Raw genomic sequence first — 27,391 nt, forward strand, 5'->3', positions numbered from 1 at the left:
GTACGCGCTCGCTCGTTGGCTCGCTCAGGTGCCCGGATGGGCCGTGGCTTCCGGCGCTCTACCCGCGGACGGTAGGGGGCGCGCGCGCCGTCGGGCTCCAGCTCCGCTTTGTCGCGGCGGAGAAGAGGCGGAGAGGCGGGGTGGGGCCCTCCGCGGCCCCCGGAGGGAAGCCGAGGGACGGCCGCGCTCTGAGTCAAGGGCCGCCGTCGCTCGAGCTCCGGAGCGAAATGGTCGCCCGGCCCCAGGTCCAGGCTGCGGGGCCGCCGCGTGTCCCGTGAAGGGTCGGGCCGGGCCGGGCGGGAGCCACGCGGGGGAGAAGCAGCAGCAGGTACGCGCCGGAAGCGAGGCTCCGTCCCGGGCTGGGCGGCGGAGTGTGTGTCCGGGTCCGTGTGTCCGGGTCCCCACCGCTCCTGCGTCCTCCGTGGCCCTGCTCTCAGCCCGGCCGCGGCCGCGGGGCCCCGGGTGTCCTCGGGCCCGGTGGGAGGGCGGGGTCTGGACGGCGCGCGGCGGGGTGGGGGCGGGGGAAGGGGGAGGAGACGAGCCGGGGTCCCCCGGACGGTGGCAGCGGAGGGGGTGGTGGTGTGTGGTCTCCGGGGTCGCTGCTCTCTGCACCCTGCAGAGGTCCGTCCGGTCCCTAACAGGTGCCGGTCGCCTGGCCCTCTGGGCAGGGCGAGCCCCCCACCCGGGGCCGCCCCCGGGGGTTGACTCAGCGTTTCCTGCTGGGCCGGTCAAGTTGGGACACGTTCGGCGGCGCCCGTTGGAGGAGCTAAGTCCTGACTTGCCTCCAGCTGGGGTTATTTAAACCCGGTCCTCTCCGCAGCTGGGGTGCCGGCGAGCCGGAGACGGGGACACCTGTGGCCTCCCCCACCCCCGACGACGGCCCCTCTCCGGTCTGCAATCCAGGTAAGGAACAGCTCGCCTCGGGTCGTTTTTTTTTTTTTTTTGATTTTCGAAAGCCACTGTGAAAGACGTTTTTTCTGTCCTCTTTTTTTTAAAAAAAAAAAAGTGTCTTTTTATTTTCGCAGATATTTTACCATTTCAAGTTTTTATCGTATGTGTGTTTTTTTTTTCTCCCTACTTGTAGGCCAATGTGCAATACCAACATGTCTGTGTCTACTGACGGTGCTGTAAGCACCTCACAGATTCCAGCTTCGGAACAAGAGACTCTGGTTGGTATTTTTGTCTTGAGTGTATAGAAATAACTTATTTTACCAGGTAAACCCAAACTATAGCAAAGCCCTTAAAATTAACTGTGCGTTTTAACTAAAATCTGTTTCTCAGTTGTAATTGTATTAGAGAATTAACAGCAAGAATCCGTATTTTCACAGCTTTACACCTGATACAGGCTTTAGAAATGAGTTCTAGGGTGGATGCTGACGCTTATGACATGCACTTTCTAGTTTGTTCTACCACTGTTTAACTTTTTCACTGATAATCTAAAAGTCACAGAAGTAATGCAGGCTTTTTGTGAAGGTTTTAGTCAGTACAGAAATGCATAAAATAAAAATGGAAAGTTCCAGTCTTTGCTCTGTCTTTTTAAATTTCCTATTCTAAGTACTTTTAATGGCTGCATAGTAGTTGATAACATGAGTCCACCATTTCAACATTTTTCTTAAGTCTGTATAGCTTTTTTTGTTTGCTTTGGTGTTAGGGATTGACCCCAGCCTTTGGGGTGTGGGTGCATAAGTACTCTCCCACTGAGCTGAGCTACATTCTTAACCCTATGACCTACTGGTAGATGTAAAAGTTGCCTCCTGTTCTTGAGTAAAATACGTGATTATTCTGTAAGAACCATAGGGAAATAGAAATCCTAAGACTGAGTAAACAGCTGACTGCCGACTGGTGACTGGTTCAGCAAAGGGGACGACTGTCTTCACTCCTGCCCGCTCTCTTTCCCTTTCCATGTAATCTTGTACATGTTTGTGAAGAACAGTGTGATGATTCGGTGTATGCGTGTAAATCAAGGTGGTTAGCTTTCCATTCCCTTCATCGTTTCTCATTTCTTTGTTGGAAATCTCTGAACTCCTCCTGTAGTTCTTTATAGAATGTGTCATGTTACTGTGCGCCAGTTACCATTGCTGGACTGTTGTTTCAGTATACATGCCCCAGATCTCCGGTGAGGCAACTCAGCTTTTCATGTGTTAAGTAACTTGTTTATCCTGAGCTTTGCCCAGTATCCACCTCTCTTTAACCCCTCTCCCTAGCCTCTCCCTTTCCCCTCTTCCCCTCAGTTCCTTTTGCGTTTTCTTAGTGGTTTGCATAATTCTGTAGTTCTGCGCAGTTTGAGTATAGTTAATTTCTTAATAGTACCGTGTGCAACTTGATGCTGTCTTTCCCACTGAGAATATTTTTTTTTTTTTTTTTTTTTTTTTTGGTTTTTCGAGACAGGGTTGCTCTGTGTAGCTTTGCGCCTTTCCTGGAACTCACTTGGTAGCCCAGGCTGGCCTCGAACTCACAGAGATCCGCCTGCCTCTGCCTCCCAAGTGCTGGGATTAAAGGCGTGCGCCACCACCGCCCGGCTAGAATATTTTTATAAAGTCAGATTTGTCTGTTTGGATGGCTTTTGAGTATGTATATATGTATGTATGTATGTATGTATGTATGTATTTATGATTTTTCAAGATAGGGTTTCTCTGTGTAGTTTTAGTGTCTGTCCTGGCTCTCGCTCTATAGACCAGGCTGGCCTCGAACTCACAGAGATCCGCCTGGCTCTGCCTCCTCCCGAGTGCTGGGATTAAGGTGTGTGCCCCCACTGCCTGGCGAGTTTTCTTTTATTCTTAAGTATAAGATTATGAAGAATGTTATCTTTTATAGTAGTTTGTTTTGAAGTCAGCTCTTACCTTGTAAGCCTTAATAAGAAACTGACTTTCCATTGTAGAGTTTTGATTTAATTTAATATGTCAAAAACTTAGGAGGTGTTTGCTTGGGCAGTACATATGCTAAAACTGACACACTACAGAGAAGATTAACATGACTTCTGCATAAGTGACTGAGCATTAAGGATTAAAAAGTAATTTTCAAATTTTACTAAGTGAAATTTTTTTTTCAAGTTTTGGAGACAGGGTTTCTCTGTGTAACAGACTTGGCTGTCCTGGAACTTGCTCTGTAGATCAGACTAGCCTTGAACTCACAGAGATCTGCCAGGCTTTGCCTTCTGAGTGCTGGGATTTAAGGTGTGCGCCACCATACCCAGCTGGTTCCCATTTCATTTTTAAAGCTTTTTCTTTGTTTTTGAGATTATAATTATACCATTTCTGCCTACTTTTTCCATCCTTCAAAGCTTCCAATATACTTTATCTGATTCATGACCTTTTTTTCATTAATTTTTTTTTTTTTTTTTTTTGGTTTTTCGAGACAGGGTTTCTCTGTGTAGCTTTGCGCCTTTCCTGGAACTCACTTGTCAGCCCAGGCTGGCCTCGAACTCACAGAGATCCACCTGCCTCTGCCTCCGGAGTGCTGGGATTAAAGGCATGCGCCACCACCGCCCGGCCCTTCATTAATTTTTGTTACATGTATACACACATCTTGGTCTGTGTGAGTAATGCCATTTCTATGTATGTTTTCAGGGCTGACCATTTGGTATTTGATAACCTATTTGTGTGCTCTTCAGGAATAAAGGCACTTTTAAAAGAGCATTTTAAAACTCTGCTAAAAAGTCTTTAAAACAAAAAGTGAGGCTGGAGAGAGGGCTCAGCAGTTAAGTGCACTTGCTGCTCTTCCAAAGGACCTAGGTTGGATTCCCAGCACCAACCCTCTTGAATGTAATTCTGGTTCCAGAGGATCTACTGGCCTCTTTTGGCCTCCAGGGGCACTGTATGCACATGGTGTACAGAAATACATGCAGGCGAAACACCAGTACATATAAAATACAAATAAATAAAAGTCTTTAAAAAATACCAGAAATAAATAAGCAAAGATAATGGTCTGTGTGGCAGTGTCAAATAAAAAGTTGAGTTTTGCAGATAAAAAGCATCATCATGTTACATGCCTTCTCCATCCCGGTTTTTCAAACTTTGTTTCAACTTTAGTTGACTCAGTATACTTACTATCCTAGAAGCATTTAACGGTATTTAAAAAGACACTAAATACTGTCTAAAGGTAGTATACATCATGAGGTTGCATTCTAGGCCATGTAGACCAAGAGGGCCAGCCAGCACAGTGTGATCTGCAACAGTGGAGCCAGACCAAAAAATAGCTGTCTTGTTAGACAAAGACAGCTAAGTGGCAAGGGGCACTGGCTGCTACTCAGTGGACCTGGCCGCTATTCCCAGCACCCAGATGATGGCTCACAGCCGTCTGTAACTCCAGTTCTAGGGGGTTGGACACTCTTTTCTGGCCTCCCTGGGGACCAAGGGCACAAGTGGTGCACAGAAGTACATGCAGATAAGACATCCAATACATAAAACGGAATGAAAGAGAAGGCTGTCCTTATTGGCACCCAGCAGTTCCAGACCACAAGCTGAGAGGAACCATGACCACTAAAGCTGTGAAGGATAGGAACATCTTCAGAGTAGTGCATGACTGATGGTGAGAAACTGAGTTCAGTGCCACTTTATCATGGTGCTCCTTGCTGGTGCTCCGCTGGTGGGTGCTGGCTGCCAGGCTGGGCTCACGAGCAGCTCTGTGGCTCACAGCTGGCTAGTCAGGTGGTAGTTGTCGTTTTTTTAAGGATTTTTATTTTATGTGTTTGATGTTTTGCCTGCATTTGTGTTTGTGTACCATGTGGATGCCTGGTGCCCACAGAAGCCAGAAGAGGGTGTCAGATCCTTATAACTCAAGTAACAGATGGTAACTTGATCTATCATGTGGGTGTTGGGAACCAAGCCCAAGGCCTCTGTAAGAGCAGCAAGTGCTCTTAACCTCTAAGCTATCTCTTTAGCTCCACCAATTATCATCTTACCACTGGGAAAGCTAGATTAAAGATGGACAAACTGTAGCTTCTGGTAAAATTTGACCTGTCTTTGTAAATAAAGTTTATTATATATTCACTCCTGTAGTTCATATAGTACTTTGCTTTAAATTGGCTAGGTATGGAGAAAAATTCCTTATGGCTCTTCTGGTCTCATTGGCATGCTCTTTAAATAAAGGTCATATGTCTTTTTTGGTGTCAATGTCTAGCCTTTTTGAGTGCATTGTAAAAGATTGTAAGTGGGTGCTTGAGGTATAAATCACATAGGAAGAAAATACTGAGCTGTAGTTGAGGGACGTGAATTGTAGTCTCTGAATTGCTCCTTACCTCTTTGGCTTGCATTTGTTGTGTAGCAGTCAGGAACCTGGTGTGATAGGTTGGTGATGGGTTTAGTCCTAGAGATGTAGTCTCTTCTCCTTCATTCTGTACATTTCCTTACAGCAGACCATTGGGTTCGTACAGTACACTAGGCATACTGGATCTCCACTAGATTTTGTGGTAGTAAACATGATAGAGCTAGAGAAGAAAATAGCATCACACTCCTGTGTATGTGCAGGCCCTGCAGAAGCCAGCAGAAGATGTGATCACCTGGAACGAACTGGAGTTTAGATAGTTGTGAGGTGCCTGATGGTGGGTGCTAGGAACTGACCTTGGATCCTCTGCAAAAACAGCCAATGCCTTTAATCTCTGAGCCTCTTGATACTGTTTTTTGATCACAACTAATAGTATTTAATGATTTCATGATCATTGCATAATAGCTTTTTCCAAAGCATTTTTCCTCCTTTTTGGTGATGTGTGCTATTCTGTTTATGAAGTCCATTGCACTTGGTGTAAAACCCAACTTTTTGAGGTCTAACTTTGTACCAATTTTCAAACACAGTATTTGCTGCCTTTATTGAGCTTCTTTCTGGACAGACTTGCAGGACTTAAGCTGTAGAGTGCTTTCATGGGTGTTAACAGCAGCTCATTTCTTTCACAGGTGAGACCGAAACCATTGCTTTTGAAGTTGTTACAGTCTGTCGGTGCCCAAAAGGATATTTATACTATGAAAGAGGTAAGCAGAGCTGAGAGATGGAGAACTGGTGTGGTAATAACCTTCAGCGCTTTTCAAGTTCATCGAAAGAAGATTTTGTAATAAGCAGGAACATTGTTTTGTGGCCATTTGAACTATGTTTTGAAGCTAAAAATACTTATTTGTGGACTTTCTTTTTTAGAGACAAAGTCTCTCTATGTAGCTCTTGATTGTCCTGGAAATTGCTATGTAGACCAGACTGGCCTCGAACTCCCAGAGATCCGCCTGCCTCTGCCTCTGCCTCTGCGTACTGGGATTAAAGGTGTGTGTCACCACACTCAGCAGTGTGTTTCATTTTTTAGCTAGAAACCCAAACTGAAAGAGGTACTATAGAATTCTTGGCATTTTTGTGCTGTGAACTCATTTGGCAAACTGGTTAAAGCCTCAGATCTGTAACTTCTCAGAATTATTTAAATACATATTAGTAAGCAAATTTGTGATGATATACTTTTTACTTAGTTTTGAAATTTTTTTGGTTTTTCAAGACAGGGTTTCTCTGTGTAGCCTTGCGCCTTTCTTTCCTAGAGTTTGCTCTGTAGCCCAGGCTGGCTTCAAACTCACAGATCTGCCTGTCTCTGCCTCCTGAGTGCTGGGATTAAAGGCGTGCGCCACCACCGCCCGGCTAGTTTTGAATTCTTAAAGGTGCATTTATTTTGTGTGTATGTGTGTCCATGCCTGGTGGAGATTAAAGGATGTTGTGAGGGAATCACTTCTCTCCTGCCCTGTCAGTCCTGTGTAATGAAACAAGGGTCATCTGACTTGGCACCTGCCCAGTGTAATGCCTTCTAGATTAATAAAACACTGGTAGGAAGTTTAATAAATTTGATTTTAATGTAATGAGGAATAAAAGAATACATTGATGGGTACAAAAGCATTTTGATGTTTATTGGTGACAAGAATCACTTAGAAATATAACTTGTTGCCTATATTCAAATGGAGGGGAAACCTAAATTTCAGTTCAAATTTAGTGTAAATGAAGATCTCCCCACATGCTGCATCCAAATTGTTGGATTCTCTAAATTTTTATCCAAGGACTTTTTGGGCATCCCTGGATCCCAGATTGGAACTTGTACTCTAAAGATACATGAGTACAGCATATTGTACTGAAATTCTTAGGTGAGCTGAATCATGAAGCTGTGTTCTGTTTTATGGATACAACATTGTATTGTTCTTTAGTTTGAAGTTTGTTCATAAAAGTATGGTCTTCAGTTGAGTGGCTGGGCAGTTATAGACAGAATTTCAGTGTGAGTGACATACAAGTATTTCTTACCTTGTTTACTTAAAAGACTGAAGTTCTGTTCTTGTGACAGGCTAGTGGGACAGGAAGAGACTCCCAAATTTGTCTTCAGCTATACTGTTAGAAATGTGTCAGGGGATACTTTCTAGAAGGAACCTATTCTTTTTGTCCCACTGCCTATCAGCAGTGCTCGTGACCCATGGACATGGAGGAACATTCCTTTAAGATCGATTGACTCCTGCTTCACTACTAAGTCTCTTAAGTGTTAAGTGATGTTTTTAGGGATATTAACTTTGGATTGACCTTTATAAAATTAGTTAAGGAAACAAACAAAGTATGGCTTTAGTAGTAGATAGACTAGAAAATAGATCAAGGCCACCAGAAAGATGTAGGGTGCTTGTACTGAGCTGTATGCCACGGCTCAGTGGTCTTCCTCTGCTCTGCGCAGGGCATTGGCTTTAGGACCCTGCCTTCCAAGTCCCTTACTTAAAAATTGAAACTTACTGGGTGGTGGTGGTGGTGGTGGTGGTGGTGGTGGTGTTGTTGTTGTTGTTGTTGTTGCACACCTATAATCCCAGCACTTGGGAGGAAGAAGCAGGTAGATCCTCGTGAGTCGAGGCCATCCTGGTCTACAAAGTGAGTTCCAGGACAGCCATGGCAGTTACATAGAGAAATGTCTCCAGAAACTTTAAAAACTAAACTTTTCTTTTTTGTTTAGTTTTTCGAGACAGGGTTTCTCAGTGTAGTTTTGGTGCTTGTTCAGGATCTTGCTCTGTAGATCAGGCTGGCCTCAAACTCACAGAGATCCCGCCTGGCTCTGCCTCCGGAGTGCTGGGATTAAAGGCGTGCGCCACCACCACCGCCCGGGTACGAAAAGAAACTTTTTATGTAATGTATGTATAGCCTCCCTTATACTTTAAGTTGTCTCTAGATTACCTATAACACATAATATAAAGTTATTAATACTGTATTATTTGAGGAGTATTAACAAGGAAAAGCATTTCCGTGTTTAGGACAGACCCCTGGAGTATTTTAGACCCAGAGTTGGATGGACTATGGAGGTGGGACTTATGGCTGTTTATATTGTCTGTACCAGTTTTCAGTTTCAAGCTCTTTATCCTGGGGCTCTTGAAAAAGTAGTGGACACCTGTATGGGATAGTCGAAAGTGCACTGGAGTAGGTGTTCGTCCCAGGTGGTTTCCTCAGGTGTCAGACCAAGGGGCACCCTCTTGGTTTCCGTACAGTGCTCTCAGTTCTGTGGGGTGTCAGAGGATGACGAGACTGCTGGCAGAACTCGCCGTGCCCCGCAGGACGCTCACAGATGTTGGGACGGGCTGCTTTATGATAACAAAGTGTGTGGCTGGAGCTGACTTATTGGCACACGTGGAATATAACTTAATAGTAATGGTTGGGGCCATGGACTGTGAGAAAGATTCATAACGTTGAGAATACTCCATTGGGAGATGTCATTGAGGATTTTCCTGATCCTCTTGATGACTTTAGAGCTGTTGAAGAATATATTTGTGACATTTGTCATTGCCCTAATTCACTGCTGTGTGTTTTAGTTGATTTTTTTTCCTTCAATTTTTTGCCTTTTTTTTTTTTTGCCTCTTTTTCCTTTCTTTCCTAGTATGTTAGTATCTAGATTTCTGGGAAGAATTAAAGTTTATGAAAAAAAAGAAGAGAAAAGCAAGAAACGCATTCAAGTAATGTGGAGAAACAGTTACTTCTATTTTCATCAACTTAAAGGAAAAGTGTTTTGGTTTTTCGAGACAGGGTTTCTCTGTGTAATTTTGGAGCCTGTCCTGGATCTCGATCTATAGACCAAGCTGGCCTCGAACTCACAGAGATCGGCCTGGATCTGCCTCCTGAGTGCTAGTATCATAGGAGTGTGCAACCACCACCCGGCAAAAGGAAAGTGTTTTAAACGGGGTGGTGGTGCACGCTTTTAATCCCAGCTCTTAAGAGGCAGAGGCAGGCGGATCTCCATGAGTTTGAAGCCAGCCTGGACTACAAAGAGAGATCCAGGACAGCCAGGACTACACAGAGAAACCCTGTCTCAAAACAAAAGTGTTTAAAAGAAGTTCTAAATACAAAATGTTGGTCTTATGCATGATTGTGGATATGGTGGTTGTTTAGATAAGTGGGGTATTACTCAATGTATGTGAAACTGATATTTAGTTTTAATACTTAGAAACCGTTATTTCTATTTCAGATTATATTTTATCTTGGCCAGTATATTATGACTAAACGATTATATGATGAGAAGCAGCAACATATTGTGTATTGTTCAAATGATCTTCTAGGAGATTTGTTTGGAGTGCCGAGCTTCTCTGTGAAAGAGCACAGGTAAATCATTCGGTAAAGCTGCAGCTCCTCTCCATCTCTGTCCCTCTGTCAGAGACAAACTGTAGCGTGCATACAAAATGCTCTACTGCGGTAACACTCCTGGCCCTGACATTTGTTTGTTTTTTGGTGGGGCCGGGTATATTGCTTGGGAACCTGAACTCTGGAATCTTAAAAACTTGTTTGTTTTTAATTGTGCATGTGCCACTCACTGTGAGTTGGGGGGTTCCAGAGGCAGCATTGAGGAGTCAAACTGGGGTCAACAGGCCTGACTTATTTTTGAGACCAGTCCAGTCAAGTTGTGTGGGTGTGTAAATGGATCTAACTTTTTCCAGCCATAGGTTCTCTATTTATAATTTTTCTTTTTCTTACAAGGAAAATATATACAATGATCTACAGAAACTTGGTGGTTGTAAGTCAGCAAGGTAAGTTAATGAAAATACTGTAATTTTAAAGACAATTCTCTGATTCAGGGTCTCGTGTATCCTAGTCTAACATTCAAACTCACTATGTAGCTGAGAACCCTGGAGCTTTTAAATGTGTGTATATGTGCTGTGTGTCTGGGGTGGGACACAGGAGTTCTCTTTATGTGGGTTTTAGAGATCCAGCTCAGATCTTGAGGCTTACATGCACGCCCTTTGACCTTGTGAACCGCCTTGCCAGTTCTTAAAACAGTTGGAGGACTTGAGGTATACTTAGTGATCGAGTGCTTTGCTGGCCTGTGTGCGGTTCTAGCTCCAGTCCTTAGCACTGCAAAGTAAAGATGCAGAGCCAAACATCAGAGACAGTGTTACTGTGTATGTGGATTTTGTGTTTCGTGTTTCTGGTTCTCTGATTTTTTAGTCAGCTCTTTCAGTGCCCACTAATTTTTTTGTAAATTATTGCTTATTTTCATGTGTGTAAGTGTTTTGTATGTCTGTGTACCATCTGTGTGCAGTGTCTCTGAGGGCAGAAGGGACCATCAGATCTCCTGGAACTGGATTAGATATGGTTGTGAGCTGCTGTGTCAGTGCTGGGAATTGGATCCAGATTCTCTGGAATAGTAGCCAGTGCTCTTAACCAGAGCCATATTTCCAGCCTCTATTTACTTTTTTGTTTTGAGATTGGATCTCCCTGTAAATTATCCAGGCTGGTTTGGAACTCAGTCTTCCTGCTTCCCTCCAAGTAGCTGGGATTACAGCCCCTATGGCTTCATTTATTTATTCAGCACTGCTGGGAACTGAACGCAGGGACTCATCTGTGCTTGGAAAATGTTGTGCTAGTTAGCTGCCTCAGCAGTCCTGTGGTTCATTCTCATTCTTTTTTTAAAAATTAAAAACACGCCGGGCAGTCATGGCACCTGTCTTTAATCCCAGCACTTGGGAGGCAGAGCCAGGTGGATCTCTTGTGAGTTCATGGCCAACCTGGTCTACAGAGCGAGATCCAGGACAGCCAGAGCTGTTACACAGAGAAACCCTCTCCTGAAAAAAACAAAACCAAACAAGTAAATTGAAAATGGCTCTTTGCATGTTAGTGTGGGGTGTTTTCATGTTATGTGTAGGGTGTTTTGCCTGTATGTGTGTCTGTGCGTCCCTTGAGTGCAGTGCCCAGAGGCCAGAAGAAGGGCATTGATCTCCTAGGACTGGAGTTAGACTATTGTGAATGAGCTGCTACCTCCTGGAAGAGCGTCCAGTGCTCTTAACCTCCAGAGCCATCACTCCAACCCTCTTTTGAAAAAAATTTAATTATGGAGCCTGGTATGGTGACTCATACCTTCAATCTCAGCACTTGGGAGGCAGAGGCAGATGGACCTGTCCAGCCAAGTCTACATAATGAGAACCTATCTCAAGAAAAAAAAAAAAAAGAAAAATTATGTGTGTGTCCTTGTATGTGCTTATGTGCCCATAAGTGCAGGTGTCCACAGAGGCCAGAGGTGTTAGATTCCACGTGACGTGAGTGTTGAGCAAGGGAACTTAGGTCTGCTCCAGAGCTCTCTCTCCAGTCCCATGATACTCCTTTAAAACAAAAACAAACCCACATTTGTGTGTGTGTGTGTGTGTGTGAGTGAACACTTCTGTGTGTTACACTGTGCATTGTCAAATGACAGGAAAAAATGCTGATTTGTCATGGTTGCTGATTTTCATGCTATAAATACTTTTATTTCTACAGTATATAAACACTGAGTTGGGAAGGCTTACGTTATCTTCCCAACTTTAAAGATGTTTTGAGACAAGATTCTACTGTGTATCTCTTACTATTTTGAAGTTGGTGATCCTCCTTCAGCCTCCCAAGCTCCCTAGGATTATAGGTTTATGCACCACCATATCTGGCTAGTAGTGTATATTTGAATACTGGTAGGTACAGGCTCCAAAACATTATCAAGCTTATAAAGTTTATCCTTAAACTATAGCTACTGTGTTCCGAAGCGTATTTGGTTTCTAGACTGAATTGACCACTCTTGTGATTCACTATTCCATTCTGTAGTCAGGGTTTATTGTGTTATGTGTTACTGTGTATACTACACTGTATGTCTACTTCCTGTGTCCCATTCAGATTGCATACTGCATAGTAGAGTATTTATTAAGTTGTTGATTTGGGATGCAATACCAAAATAATGCCTATAAAAAGCACCAGGATCTTATCTTAACCCAGAACAAAGTAATGATTAATTTGGTAACTGAGTCCCGCCCCCCCCTCGAGACAGGGTTTCTCTGTGTAGCTTTGCACCTTTCCTGGAACTCGCTTTGGAGACCAGGCTGGCCTCGAACTCACAGAGATCCGCCTGCCTCTGCTTCCTGAGTGCTGGGATTAAAGGCGTGGGCCACCATTGCCCGGCCTGTTTTTTTTTTTTTTTTTTTTTTTAATGTGAAACAGAGTAGCCAGGCTGGCTTTGAACTTGGGATCTTTTGGCTTCTGCCTCATGAATATTCTGGGATTACTGGTGACCTCTAAGGCTCTTTATGAAGTCAAATGGTGGCACAATATATTGTTATGGAATCTGTGATAGCACTTTGAATTTTCTCAAGTATCTAATAGTGGTCATTTGTTTAAATAACTGACAGATGACTAGAAGAACTAAAGGGTCAGCTGTAAACTACTTACGTTATTTTCACTTTCAGTTTTGTGTTTCAGTTAAAGTCATTTTGAAAATCCTAGATCAGTATTGTCAACCTTTGTCACACTTGGTACTCCATTAACTATTAAATGTACTAAGGCAAATACCCAGGTAACACAGCCTGTCTGTGTACGTATTCAGTTTACAGTCTGTATATTGCCACAGAATGTGAGAGTTAAACTGTGGTGACCCAGCATCTCAGTGCCTCGCTGGTGCTCAGGCATGACTGCCGGTGACGGAAGTGCTTCAAGCTGGCAGTGAAGGGTATTTATTTGATTATGATTTGGGGTAATGTTGTCCTTCTCAGCTCTGGAATTTTGATGTTTTGAGAGATTGGTCTGTAAAAGTAAATGCAAACTATACCTGTCGACTTGAGTAGCTCATTAAAATTCATTATTTTCCAATCTAAATCTTTCACCTTCCTAAAATTATCTCTTGGTGAGTGGTACCACACATTTTTTCATCTCGTTAGTCTCTTGGGATTCACTTTATCAGTTCCTTCCACACTACATAGCAAACTCCTGGTCTTGGGTTTTTTTCAAGACAGGGTTTCTCTGTGTATAACCCTGGTTGTCCTGGAGACCAGGCTGCCTCCTAGGAGTCCTGGTTCATGCCATCACCGCCCAGCTTCTAACACCCGGTCTTAACCAGCTCTTATAGTCTTAGTGTTCTCAGGTTGTGTGCTTGCCTCTATGTTCTGTTGGTTGTTTTCCCATACTGGACATTGAGCCCAGGGCCTCCCTCATGCTAGTTGAGGCTCTTCCACTGGATCACCTACAGCTCCTTCCATTGTCTTTGACAGTCTCACTGAATTGCCCGGGCTGGCCTCCAATCTGGAATCCTGTCTGAGTCTGACCAGTAGCTGAGCATGATGGGTGTATGTCATGCCCAGTGGTTTGTTGTTGTTGTTTGTTTCTATGGTTTTTTCTTTGTAAATTCTACTTTATCAGTGATTTGTTACTCCTTATTTAGGAGTTTTCTGATTGCTCCCTGGGGAGAATAGTTCTATGAGCTACGAAATCAGCCATAGTTCTTGAACTAAAACCCTTTTAGTGGTGAGAGGTTACAAGATGGCCTTAAGCAAGTTTAAATAACTGCTCAGAAGAAGGACATCTTGTGCTGTTTGGAGGAGCACACATGGCTCTTTGCACAGTGACCCTGCTTCTGTTCCAGTAAAAACGAATTAGTTTTTAATTTTGTGCCACAGAACTGTTTGTGTATCTGGATTCCTTTTCACATAGTATTTTTTCTGTCTGGAATGTCTTATATACACTAGCTTCAGCACAGACTATTAAAAATCTGTCCTGATAGTTCTTTAGTCTCTTTCCCCCACATCTGTCAAACAATACTTTGTTTCCTCTGCTAGTTCAGCCTCCCCTCACCCCTCCCCAAGACAGGGTTTCAGTGTATAACCCTGGCTGTCCTGGAACTCACTCTGTAGATCAGTCTGGCCTCCAACTCAGATCTGCCTACCTCTGCTTACCCCTGCCTCCTGAGTGCTGGGATAAAGGTGCGTGCTACCATGCCCAGCATCTGCTAGTATATTTTAAAAATGTGCTCATTTTACTTTATGATTCTTGTTTTAAAGTTTCATCTCCAGGTTTTAGCATGCAAATGACACTCGGGACATACATGGTTAATGTTTGTTGAAAGGTTAAATTTTGTACAGGCTGTGTTAGACTGGTGATGTTGAACTCTTGTTCTTGGGTTGAGTCAGTTTTTACTTTCTCTTAGAGCCCTCAGACTCCGGCACATCCATGAGTGAGAGCAGGTGTCAACCTGAAGGTGGCAGTGATCGGAAGGTAATGGTTAATTAAATAAGTTTCCTTTTTAAAATTTCTGTTTGTGTGTATTGTCTGTGAGTGTGGGAGCGTGCGTGCGTGCGTGCGTGCGAACCCTCGGGCCAGAGAAGGATGTCAGGTCACCTGGAGCTGCCCCAGACATGAGTGGTGGAAACCGGAAGTCATCCAGACAAGAGCAGCCCAGGTCTTAATCTCCGAGCCATCTCTCCTCTTCGTGACAAGCAGTTGTTGACGACTGGAGGGTTGTATATATCAAACAGGACTCGGAGCAGCCTGGGCTGTGTGTTTACTTCATGTTCTGTGTTTCCCTCTGTGTTAGGACCCTGTGCAGGAGCCACCAGAAGAGAAGCCTTCCTCTTCAGATCCAGTTTCCAGACCGTCTACCTCATCCAGAAGGAGAGCAGTTAGTGAGACAGGTATAGATGGGGAACGTTGGACATATTTAACAGTTATTGGTGTGTGTGTGTGTGTGTGTGTGTGTGTGTGTGTCGTCCTCCAATGCAGTGCTTCTCAACCTATGGGTCGAGACCCCCTGGGGGGGTCAGACGACCCTTTCACAGTCATCTAAGACCATCGGAAAACACAGATGTGTACATGATGATTCCTAACGGTAGTAAAATTATGGTTATGAAGTAGCTACAAAAATAATTTTATGGTTGGGGGTCAGCACAGCATGAGGAAACATGTTAAAGGGTCGCAGCATCAGGAAGGTTGAGAACTGCTGCTCTAGACCCCTAATTTTGGTTCTTTTAATAAAAAAGGAGATGAAGTCTTATTTTCTATTTACTTTAATTATTTTTTGGGACAGCATCTCTGTATAGACCAGGTTGGCCTCAAACTCAGATTCACCTGCCTCTGCCTCCCAGGTGTTAGAATTAAAGGCATGTGCCACCATACCTATCATAGTCATATTTTTAAAGCTTAGTGTTGACAGAAAAAGCTCTAGATGGATTAAATTTATTGTAACTTGTGGAGGTAAAGTTCAGAAAAAAGATTGGAAGCTTTTTTTTTAGATTTATGTATTTATTATGTATACCGTGTTCTGTCTGCATGTATGCTTGCAGGCCAGAAGAGGGCACCAGATCTCATTACAGATGGCTATGAGCCACCAAGTGGTTGCTGGGAATTGAACTCAGGACCTCTGGAAGAATAGCCAATGCTCTTAACCTCTGAGCCATCTCTCCAGCCTGCCTTTTTTTTTTTAAACTTTATTGGTGTTTTGCCTGTATGTATGACTGTGTGAGGATGTTGGATCTTGCAGTTACAGGCAGTTGTGAGCTGCCATGTGGGTGTTAGGGATTGAACCCAGGTTCTCTGGAAGAGCAGTCAGTGCTCTCAACCACTGAGCCATCTCTCTGGCCCCAAAGATTTGAAGCGTACTTAGTTGGACAGATCCAGTGGAACATTTGACTTTTGGAATATAAATGGTTGACTTTCTGTTTAAATTAACTGAAATTAAATTTTGTAGCCAGGCGGTGGTGGCGCACGCCTTTAATCCCAGCACTCGGGAGGCAGAGCCAGGTGGATCTCTGTGAGTTTGAGGCCAGCCTGGTCTACCAAGTGAGATCCAAGACAGGCACCAAAGCTACACAGAGAAACCCTGTCTTGAAAAAACAAGCAAATGTTACAAATAGGTAAATAGGTACTGAAGACATTTCAGTTTGTAAATCAGCACGGTGCAAGGGTTTAACTACCCATTTTCCCTTAACATAGAAGAAAACGCAGATGAACTGCCTGGTGAGCGACAGAGGAAGCGCCACAGGTCCCTCTCCTTTGATGAAAGCCTGGCGCTGTGTGTGTTACGGGAGATATGCTGTGAAAGAAGCAGCAGCAGTGAGTCCACAGAGACTCCCTCAAACCAGGTAGGCCTCTGGTGCTGATGATTTAGAATTTATCTTATTTGTTTTATTTTTTATTTATTTACTTATGTATGTATGTTTTTGGGAGACAGTTTCTCTGCAACAGCTCTGGCTGTCCTGGAACTTGGTTTGTAGAGCAGGCTGGCCTTGAACTTAGAGATCTGCCTGTTTCTGCCTCCCAAGTGCTGGGGTTAAGGCGTGCACCACCACCACCACCACCACCAGGCTTATTTTTTTATGTAAGGGTTTTGTCAGCCAGAATGTTTCATGTGCATGCAGTGTCCTGAAGGCCAGAAGAGGGTGTTGAATCCCCTGGACTGTTGTATGGATGGTTGTGAGCCTGTCTGGGTGCAGGGAATGGAACCTGGGTCATCTGCAAGAGCAACAAATGCCCTAAACCCCTGAGCCATCTCTCCAGCCCCGTGTTTTGGTTTTAAATTGGGAAAAAAAAGGTTTTTTAAAAATGTAGTCCTTAAAGTCCTAATAAGCTTATAAATAGAATGCCTGTTGCAGGAATTTTGTCACTGGTCCACTAGCAAGTTGAGAAGAGCTTTTTGGTCCAAGCATCGGGTTATTCATTGGGGATGGATGTGACCGAGAGAGGAGGCAGAGCAGAGGGATGCTCAACCTTGTTGAGCCAGGGTAGTGGTGGTGATGGGGCTTTTTCAGCAATAGCTTGCCACCTACTTCAGGTTTTTATCTTATAGTTGTTCTTTAGTTTTATAATAAATAAACATATATCAATAACAAATACCCATGTTTGATATGAGATTGTTGCTGAACACAGTGGTAAATTGTAATTTTAAAGCTCTGTAGAGCTCCCTGCTTCTAGCTCTAGATTTGGAGATAAAGGTGGGAGATTCGAGTAGCCCTGCTCCTAGCAAAATGAACACAGATTCCATCATTACTGATGTCATCTCTATGTGAGAGAACCTTTGTGGACCCCTGTACTAGTTAGTAGTCAGCTCAAGTGTGCTGGAGTATACAGTCATCTGAACATTTAGAAGTGACTTTTTAAATACAAGAAGGAGCCTGGAAATTCAGCTCAGTCATGTACTGTAGACATCTAAGGCAAGTTTGCTTTCCTTGCCAAGGATCATACACAGCACACGCTAGGCAAGCACTGTACCATTGTATACCCCCAACCCATCTTGAATATTTAAAGACAGGGATTCACTGTAACCCTGGCTGGCCTGGAAATGGCTGTGGAAACTTCATGTGCCCCACTAAAGACGGCTTTCAAAGTTGGGATGTTGAGCTTAGTTGGAGCTCTGTAGCAGTAAAGGCAGTACCGGTACTCACTGTCCATGTGTAACCTATGTTTCACAGAGCTGATTAATAAATAGGCCTCTGATTTCTAGATCTGTATATGACAGAAATTAAACTCAGACCATGTTGATTTATTTGTTCAAAGTTGAGCTGCAATAAAAGTTGTGCCCCCCCACCCCCCAAAAGGGGTGGGGAGAGGTGGAGACTGGAGAGATAATCAATAGTGAAGAGCACTTGCTGCTCTTTCAGAGGACCTAAGTTCAATTTCCAGCATCCATGTTGTGGCTAACAGTCATCTGTAACCCCAGTTCCAGAGGATCAGATGACCTTGTCTGACTTCTGTAGGCACCGAGCATACACATGGCGCATGCACATACGTGCAGTCAAAACACCCATACATACACAAAAAATAACAAGACAAATTTTTAAAAGAGTTGTTTGTTTGTTTTTAAAATGTAGTCTTGGACATTGAACCATGCACCCAACCCTGGGCCTTCCACATGCTGGGCAAACCTCTATTTAGCTGTAAGGATGCTTAACCTTTTAAATTTTTTTTTTTTTTTAAAGTGCATCCTTGGTGTATTAGTTTCTTTTTTGTTGCTGTGATAAAGTATCATGACTAAGGCAACTTACCCAAGAAGGAGCTTATTTTGGCTTACCATTCCAGAGGGGTAAGGATCCATCATGGTGGGGAGGTGAGGCAGGAGGTAGGCATGGTTTGTGGAGGAAGAAGTTGAGAATTTGCATCCTTAACAACAAGCATGAAGCAGGAAGACTAAACTGGAAATTGGCAAGGCTTTTTAAATCTCAAAGCTCTCCCTCAGTGACGTACTTGCAGTAAGGCTGCACCTCCTCAGCCTTCCCAAACAGTGCCATCCACTGGGTACCAAGTAATTAAATGCCCAAGACTGTTGGAGACATCTCATCCAAACCACCACGCTAGTTAATATGGCAGCGCCTCTTGGTCACTGTTTTTAATTCTGTGTGTGAGTGTAGGCACAAGTGAGTGCAGGTGCCCTCAAGTCCAGAAGAGGATGCCAGATCCCCCTGGCGTAGTTGAAAGCGACTAAAGTGGGTGATGGGAACTGAACTGCAAGACTGGTGTGTTCATGTTCTTTTAACAGCTGAGCTATCCTCCAGCTTCTTTTTAAAAAAATTTTTATTTAATACTTTTAATTCTTTGAGAGTTTTCGTATGTTTATACAGTGTTTTTAATTGTATTTACCTCCACCTGTCCCCGTATCTCTGCCCACATGCTTTGGATACAACTTGTTTAGCCATATGCACATAGGTAGTGGGTCTTCCATTGGAGCACACTCCTGAAGACAATTACCCTCTTGCTCTTTCCCCAGAAACCATCGACTGCTAGTAGTTCCTCAGTGAGGTGTTAGGCCCTGTAAGCGCCCACCCCATCCATGCTGGATTGTTGACCAGCTTCACTTTCGGCAGGCAGCCACAGTCTTCAATACGTGGTGCATAGACTGTGTCAAGTCCAGAGACACTGTTCCCAGCTCTTCCCCCAACCTTTGACTCTCAGAGTCTTTCTACCCTCCTTCCTGTATGTTCTTCAATCTCAGAGTCTCGGTCTCTGTCTCTGTCTCTCTCTCTCTCTCTGTGTGCGCGCGCTAGCTAATTTAATAGAGTCTGTTTGCTTACAACATGGCCTATTCTCAAAATAGAAGTTTTTTTTTCTGTAGGTGTGTGTGTGTGTGTGTGTGTGTGTGTGTGTGTGTGTGTATTCTTATAAAAATCAAGTTAAAAATTTAATTAAGCTTAAATTTCTTAAATGAGAATGCTTTTAATAGGACTATTTTTTTCCTTTGTTTTAACTTCCCTTATATTCGAATGTTAATCTCAGCAGTCTCACCCTCCATTTATAGGAAAAACTATTGTTAAATAATTTGTTAAAGGTTCCTACAACTAAACACATTTGAAATAAGACAAATAAAACATTTTTAAAAATTTTTTATTTTATGTGCATTGGTGTTTTACTTGAATGTACGTCTGTGTGAGGGTGTCAAATCTTAGAGTTACAGACAGTTGTGAGCTGCCGTGTGGGTGCTGGAAATTGAACCTGGGTCCTATGGAAGAGCAGCCAGTGTTCTTCACAGCTGAGCCATCTCTCCAGCTCTGACAAAACATATTTCTGTGATGCCTTATTACTTATGTGTTGCCCCTTAGCTCACACTTTTCAAAGCAACTTGGTTTTTTTGGGGGGGTGGGGTGGGGGAAGGGTTGGATTTGAGACAGGGTTTCTCTGTGTAGCCCGACTGTCCTAGAACTTTCTTTGTAGACCAGGCTGGCCTCAAACTCAGAGATCCACCTGCTTCTGTCTCCCAAGTACCTGGCTTCAAAATGGCTTTCGACATGGCATTTGAAAAAAACACATTTGTGTATGTGTGTGGGTGTTTCTGTCTGCCACAGTGCATTTGTGAGAGTGTAAGGAGGACAGAGGACAGCTTGAGGAAATCCATTTCCTCCTTTCACCATGTAGGTTCTAGGGATAGAGAACTCAGCCCCTCAGTCTTGGCATCGTCACCCATGAGCCGTCTCAGGCTCCCAGCAGTGTTGCAGTTTTCATGATACTGTAGAACCAAAGGGTTGTCAACTACCATAGAGTTAACCTTCTAGTTCTGGTCTGCTTTGGTCCGTTAGGTCGTCTTTTTTGTTTTTTAAGGTGTTCGGTCTGCATCTGTGCCTCTATGCCTACAGGCCAGGAGAGGGCACCAGATATTACAGATGGTTGTGAGCCACCGTGTGATGCTGGGAATTTAACTTAGGACCTCTGGAAGAGCAGCCTGTGCTCTTAACCTCTGAGCCTTCTCTCCAGCCCCCTGTTAGGTCTTCTTTATTTTATTTATTTTTTTGTTTTGTTTTTTGAGACAGGGTTTCTCTGTGTAGTTTTGGAGCCTGTCCTGGATCTCGCTCTGTAGACCAGGCTGGCCTCGAACTCAGAGATCCACCTGGCTCTGCCTCCCAAGTGCTGGGATTAAAGACTTGCACCACCACCGCCTGACCTGTTAGGTCTTGTTAATGTGGAAAAGCAGCCATAGATCTGTAGCACACACAGGCATGGCTTTGTTCAGGAGAGAGTCATTTATAAAGATGCACTGGTGTTCTGATACAGCTTGCAGAGCACTGCTGCAGAAGGTAGGTCTGATGCCAGAGTTGAGTTGAGTGAAGGAACACTGTCGGGTTACTGGAGATGGGACTGACTGTCCTAACCTGTGTCAGTGGAATTTCCCTAGGAGTTAGAGCTAGTTCTTTTTTTTTTTTTTTTTTTTAAAGATTTATTTATTTATTATGTATACAGAGGAGGGCGCCAGATCTCATTACAGATGGTTGTGAGCCACCATGTGGGTGCTGGGAATTGAACTCAGGACCTCTGGAAGAGCAGTCGGTGCTCTTAACCTCTGAGCCATCTCTCCAGCCCAAGAGCTAGTTCTTGATGAGTTGCTTTTTCTTTTTTCTTTTCTTTTCTTTTCTTTTCTTTTTTTCTTTTCTTTTTTTTTTTTTTTTTTTTTTTTTTTTTTTTTTTTTTTTTTTTTTTTTTTTGGTTTTCCGAGACAGGGTTTCTCTGTGTAGCTTTGCGCCTTTCCTGGAACTCACTTGGTAGCCCAGGCTGGCCTCGAACTCACAGAGATACGCCTGCCTCTGCCTCCCGATGCTGGGATTAAAGGCGTGCGCCACTGCCGCCGGGCAATGAGTTGCTTTTTCTACTGTTTTATCAACATCACTTTAAGTCTTCACTTAGAAATTTATAAAATAATATACTTTATTTTTGTGGATTATATTAATTCAGACTCCTTTCATATTTCAAGGGGCTGTATTCTCTAGTAGTTAAATGATGTGTCTGAAGTCCAACAGCTTTTGTCATCACATTGAGAATGCCTGTATTCTGACTCTTAGAGTCATGCATTTTTCTCAGTTATAGATTAGGATCCAGTTTCTGATGAATTTACTGTAGAATTTGAAGTTGAATCTCTTTTTTATGTTGTTTTGAGACTGGGTCTCTCTATTTAGTTCTGGCTCTTGGCTGTCCTCTGTAGACCAGGCTGGTCTTGAACTCACAGAGATCTTCTTGCCTCTTCCTCTGCTGGAAGTGCTGGGATTAAAGGTGTGTGCCACCATACCTGGCCTTGAAGTTGATCTCTTGATTCAGCACATTGTAGCCTTGGTATGTGTATGCTTTGTACCCTTAGCATAGACAGACATTAGGTTCTGAAGCTGTGAGTTACTAAATCCTAAAATGAGAGGCTAGTTGAAAATACATAGAATTTTTTTTTTTAATTTAAAAATTTATCTTGAAGCTTTTCAAATCAAGTTATTCTCAAAGTTTTTTTCAAAACAAATATACCATTGCTGGGTTGATAGCACAGTCTTTTCATCCCAGCATTCAGGAAGCAGAAACAGGCAGAGCTCTCTGAGTTAACAACCAAGTATGGTCTACATATCAAGTTCTAGGCCATCCAGGGCTACATAGGAAGGTCATGTCTCAAAAAACCCAAATACCAGATTTGTATTTGTGTCGCAACTAGCATTCTGGCATGCTAACAGTGTGATTAAGGTAAACCTTAGCCTTCTTGTATTTAATAGGAGAAGCTTGCAGTTATGCTTCTTATAATTAATAGGTGTGTATATAATCAATAATCGTATAAGTAGGAAAGGTCATTAAACGTGGTATTGTCAGAACCGTAGCCAGAGAATTAGGAACTCATATTATCTTAGGGAGGGAAGTTAGTGTAGGATGGATTATTAGGGAACTCGGTCTGGGTGGAGTGGGGGTGAGGAGGATAGAAGGTGTGTTTAGCTGGGGCATTTCAAAACGGTAACTTCAGTGCTAAGGGCCTTTGACCTTTTTCCTTCATGTAGCAGAATTTTGAGCAGGGAAGATTCAATATTAATGTAATAACCTTGAACCTTAACCTTGAGCCAGTCTGTGCATCATGAACAGGAGGAGGAAATAGTGGCCCAGGATGAATTTAGGAAGCTCTTACTGAGGCCCAGAGGCAATGTATTTAAGTTCACTTTATTCTTTCTCCATAGGACCTTGATGATGGTGTAAGTGAACATTCCGGTGATTGGTTGGATCAGGATTCGGGTTCCGATCAATTTAGTGTAGAATTTGAAGTTGAGTCTCTTGACTCAGAAGATTACAGCCTGAGTGAAGAAGGGCATGAGCTGTCAGATGAGGATGATGAGGTGGGTGTCTGTGTTCATTAGCTTTTTACTAAGATTGAAGATGTGATACGTTCAGATTCACTTGAAATTCTTGCTTTTTGATTTGTGGATTTAAGGTGAAAGTTTATAGTTTCTTATTGCATGGTTTATTATAGTCTCATATTACTATAAACTTAGGCTTTGGTGGACAATCTTGTAATGATCTGCCCACAAACTTCTCCATTTGATTCTCCTATTCATTCATTCATTCATTCATTCATTCATTCATTCATTCATTCGAGACAGAGAATCACCATGTAGCCCTAGCTGACCATGAAGCCCTGGCCGTGTAGACCAGACTGGCTTAGAACTCACAGTGATCCACCTGCCTCTGCCAGCCTCCAGAGTGCTGGGATCAAAGGCGTGTGTCACCACTTCTGTCCCTCCCTTTTCAATATTAATTTGTTTTTCACAAACATCAAACATGCAACAAACAGTTGTGGGAGTAACTATACCTTTAACATTTCTAGTTGTTTCTGGTTAATAACTGAATTTATAAAATAGGTTTTCTTGAATATTTTGTTTGGTTTAAGTATTTAACAACTCTTGCCATGGTGAGTGAAGAGTTTTCTGTCCTGCTTGACTGGAACTGTGTTTGACTTTGCCTTTGGAACTCCTCATGGACAGTCAGTGGCTCAGGTTGTTTGTTTAGGACTTCCTAAGAATTCAGCCTCTGGTTGAAATGTGGTAAATGGATACTGATGACTTTGTCTTATTAGGTCTATCGAGTCACGGTGTATCAGACAGGAGAAAGTGATGCAGACTCCTTTGAGGGAGATCCTGAAATTTCTTTAGCTGTAAGTATCCAGATACTTCACAGAAATAAAAATACAGTGCTGAGGCCAGAATTGGGAAACTGCTTAATTTGCTTCTTTGGTTTTTCAAGACAGGGTTTCTCTGTGTAGCTTTGCGCCTTTCCTGGAACTCACTTTGGAGACCAGGCTGGCCTCGAATTCACAGAGATCTGCCTGCCTCTGCCTCCTGAGTGCTGGGATTAAAGGCGTGCGCCACCACCGCCCGGCTTAATTTACTTCTTAAAGTGAGGTGATTTGTACAGTTAAAACACTTAAACTCTTAGGACTTAGAGCATTTTTCTTCTTTGTAATGGGGTCTGTTGCTCTGTTTGTTTGGTTTTATGGGGTGGAATTTAAACTTGAATATATTGGACCCCTTGAAACATCCATCCCTGCCTTGTAAGGCCTTTGTGTTTGGTTTTGGGGATGAGTAGAAGCCACACTTAGGAATCAAAGAATCAGTATGGGAGGGTATGTAAACTTGACCCCCATTGCTTCTGTATTAGGCTGCTTGTCGGGCAACGTAAACTGGATCTATTTATTCAGGGTACACTAGGAAGTGTCCTCAGGGAAACGTCATCCTTCAGTTTATGCAAGGATATAGGGTATGTTCAGTGATGACTCAGGGATGTGGAGAGTTGGCCTTCCAGTTGTGTAGAGAGAAGTTGTCATACGGAGGACACACTGAGCAGTTAGAATACAGGAGGTCTGACGAGGATGGGCGTATAGTTTGAATTATGGTGAGAACGGCAGATTGTAGCTCCAGTAGTTGACAAGAACTTCTCTTAGGCATGAAAACGGGGTGTTCAGCTGAACTGGCCATTAGAGCATGTCTTAAGGAATCCTAGTGACTGGTGGGTTGGAAGTGTTTCTCTAGGAAAAGCAGGTTTCAGCTGGATTTATCATGTAATGTCTAGGCAGTGTTCCAGATTGAGCTTTGGAGGAAGTGGGAACAGACTTAAAAACATAGGGAAAATGCTGTGCCGGTTACTTCAACTAAGTGGGTAAGCTATGCTTGTCCCAGCCAGATTAGACTTGATAGGTACACGTACCACACTGAGGGTTTGTAACATTGGGATTTCCAGTATGGAAATCAGTCATGCATTGAAGAGACTTTCCTCAGTGCTGAGCATGGAGCCAGGCCCTTGTGCATAATCAGCAAGTAGTCTGCCCGTGGACTGGTGCCCAGCCTAGCTGGTTCTGTTTCTAAAACCTTTCAAAAAGTAACCGATTTGGGGGGAGTGGCGGGGCGGGGGAGTTATAACTTTTTTTAGTTTTTAGTTTTGTTTTTTTTTTTAAATCAGTGCTAGGGATTGATCCCAGGCCTATAGTCAAAGAAACTAACATCTGTTATTTTACGTAGTTCTCCTTTTTTTTGTGTGTACATGTGGGGAAAGTCCCTAAAATCTACTCTCTTAGCTAATTTCTGTTATATAGCATTAACTATATTCCTCATGTTCTTTTTGCCTGTCTTATGTAAAACATGAAATGCTGAAAATTGAACTATGTGATATACTTTTCCTCAGGCATATTGAAGCTACTAGTCTCGCTATGACTAATAACGAAAGAGTTCATGTCTTCTTTTATTGAAGGACTATTGGAAATGCACCTCCTGCGGTGAAATGAATCCCCCGCTTCCACCCCACTGCAACAGATGTTGGACCCTTCGTGAGAATTGGCTTCCCGAAGGGAAAGGGAAAGATAACAGAGAGATCGCCGAAAAAGAAGGCTTAGATGTGCCTGATGGAAAAAAAACTACAGTGAGTGACTCTCAGGAGCCGTGCCTTGAGGAGAGTGATGATAAAGAAGGACATACCTTCCAGTCACAGGACAGCGAGGACTGCTCCCAGCCATCCACTTCCAGCAGCATTGTGTACAGCAGCCAAGAAGATGTCAGAGAGTTGGAGAAGGAGGAGACACAGAACAGAGGAGAAAGCATGGAATCCGGCTTCTCTCTCAATGCCACTGAACCATGTGTGATTTGCCAAGGGCGGCCTAAAAACGGCTGCATCGTTCATGGCAAAACCGGACATCTCATGTCATGTTTCACATGTGCAAAGAAGCTAAAAAAGAGAAATAAGCCCTGCCCAGTGTGCAGACAACCAATTCAAATGATTGTGCTAACTTATTTCAACTAGCCCTGCCCATAAAAATAGAATTATATATTTCTAACTATATAACCCCCCAAATTAGACAACATGCGTTTTATTTTTATTTGCATTTATTTTTATCTACACTAAAGTGAGAAAAGTGTCTTCGTCCACTTAAACTTTGTTGTATAATTGATCTCCTTGAGGGTATGAATAGTGACTGTTTCCTTCTTTCAGGAAAACTTCACTTGATTATATTTACATTTGGGTTTTGATGTACTCTGCGTTGGCTGTGTGGCTCCTTTTTTATTTTCCTTATGTTTTAAGTAATTTCCACTTGGAAGGACGGTTGGAAGTGAAATGTGTCCTCTCCAGCTGCAAATGATGATGGGCCTTTCTGAGGATCGACTGCATGAGAAGCATTTGATTTCCTTTTTTCCCTCTGTTAATAAAGAACATTTAATTTATTTAGTACCTCTCACGTAAGGAGTTAGAAGCTGTGTGAAGGATTGAATATTTAAGTTTTTGAAATTCTGAGACTCCTTAGTTCTCTAGTGGCTGTGGGCTGGAGAGATGACTCTTGATAAGGCACTTGCTTGTATAAGCCTGATGATGTAAATTTGATCTCTGGAGCCCCTAAAAAGGGGAAGAAGGGAACCAGTTCCACAAGTTGTCCTCCGATAACCACACGTGCCCCATGTGCACACAATTTTTTTTTAAAGGTACGAGTTGTATCTGGTGGTATGTAAGTAAAAAACATGCACCGTATTTTCAAGTGTGTTGTCATACGGAGTGGAGCAGATGATGCACTGATCTCTCAGGTGGAGAATTCTGAGGCCCTTAGAAGCACCTCCTTGGACTTAGCCCCATAGTTCCCGATGTTGCCTAAGTTTCAGGCTGTACTTAGGCTAGGTGTAGAAACCATTCAGCAGAGAGACTAATTCAGAACATGGATAAAGAGAACTCATTTTAAAACATGCGTAGTATTTTAAAATGAATTCTCCATGTAGATTAACCTCTTGAATCATAAGAAGAATCTTTCCCTTTGCTTGAAGGGCCATGTATAGAAGGGGCTCAAGTATAGGAAAATAAAATCCTCCGGACTATAAGTTTAGAGTAACCAAAGGACAGTTTTGTGCTAACCTTGTTGATGTAAGCATCAAAAACAGAAAACACTCCTTGATGAAGTATCTATCACATAAGTAGGAGTATGGCAGGAGTGACGGCTTCAGTTTTGGCTCCTGTGACTCAGTGAAGCTTCACTCTTCCAATTTGTAATTCAGAAATGATATCCTTGGGGATTACCAGTTTGCAAATGTTTATTTAGGTGTGGTATACATTATTTATTTGCAAATAAATGATTTATTAAATATTTAAAGAATTGTTTCAAGAGCTCCATTGTCTTATATATTTTTCATAACAGTCTACATGACTAACAAATCTTGATGTCTCTGGGTACCTGTGTACGTTGGCTGTACCTTCCCACTTTGCCCAGGGAGCTGGATGCTGTCTGGAGCCAGCAGGACACCGAGTAAGAGGTAATGCTGCAGTTTAGCAGGGCAAGAATGAATGCTCTTGGGTCATCAAGGGGCAGGCTGGCTCAAGTAGTGTTTCGCTTGGTTGTAGCGAATGGTATAGCCTTGTAATTGCTTTTTTTCTTTGAAACTAAATCCCAGGAAGCCGGGAAAGTCTTGTCACA

General features: G+C 43.1%; 1 protein-coding gene and 1 pseudogene across 3 annotated transcripts; both read left to right on the forward strand.

Moving 5' to 3' along the window:
• The first annotated feature begins 233 nt into the window (after nt 1-233).
• Nucleotides 234-27,082, forward strand: Mdm2 (MDM2 proto-oncogene). 3 transcript variants are annotated; one of them, XM_028869636.2, is made up of 12 exons: nt 234-328; nt 821-903; nt 1,085-1,169; nt 5,889-5,963; nt 9,434-9,567; nt 9,940-9,989; nt 14,393-14,460; nt 14,780-14,876; nt 16,177-16,322; nt 22,635-22,790; nt 23,528-23,605; nt 25,195-27,082. In XM_028869636.2, the coding sequence occupies exons 3-12, from the start codon at nt 1,089-1,091 to the stop codon at nt 25,738-25,740; spliced, it is 1,431 nt and encodes a 476-aa protein (XP_028725469.1). In that variant the 5' UTR covers nt 234-328; nt 821-903; nt 1,085-1,088; the 3' UTR covers nt 25,741-27,082. The 3 variants fall into 3 exon arrangements, with proteins under 3 accessions (XP_028725469.1, XP_028725468.1, XP_037052639.1); XM_028869635.2 differs by having other exon boundaries at nt 237-328; nt 16,174-16,322; XM_037196744.1 differs by lacking the exon at nt 1,085-1,169 and having other exon boundaries at nt 237-328; nt 16,174-16,322.
• On the forward strand, nt 2,918-3,018 carry LOC114693345 (annotated as a pseudogene).
• Nucleotides 27,083-27,391: the final 309 nt, after the last annotated feature.

This window comes from Peromyscus leucopus, chromosome 18 (genome assembly GCF_004664715.2).
Source record: "Peromyscus leucopus breed LL Stock chromosome 18, UCI_PerLeu_2.1, whole genome shotgun sequence".
NCBI classification, from domain to species: Eukaryota; Metazoa; Chordata; class Mammalia; order Rodentia; family Cricetidae; genus Peromyscus; species Peromyscus leucopus.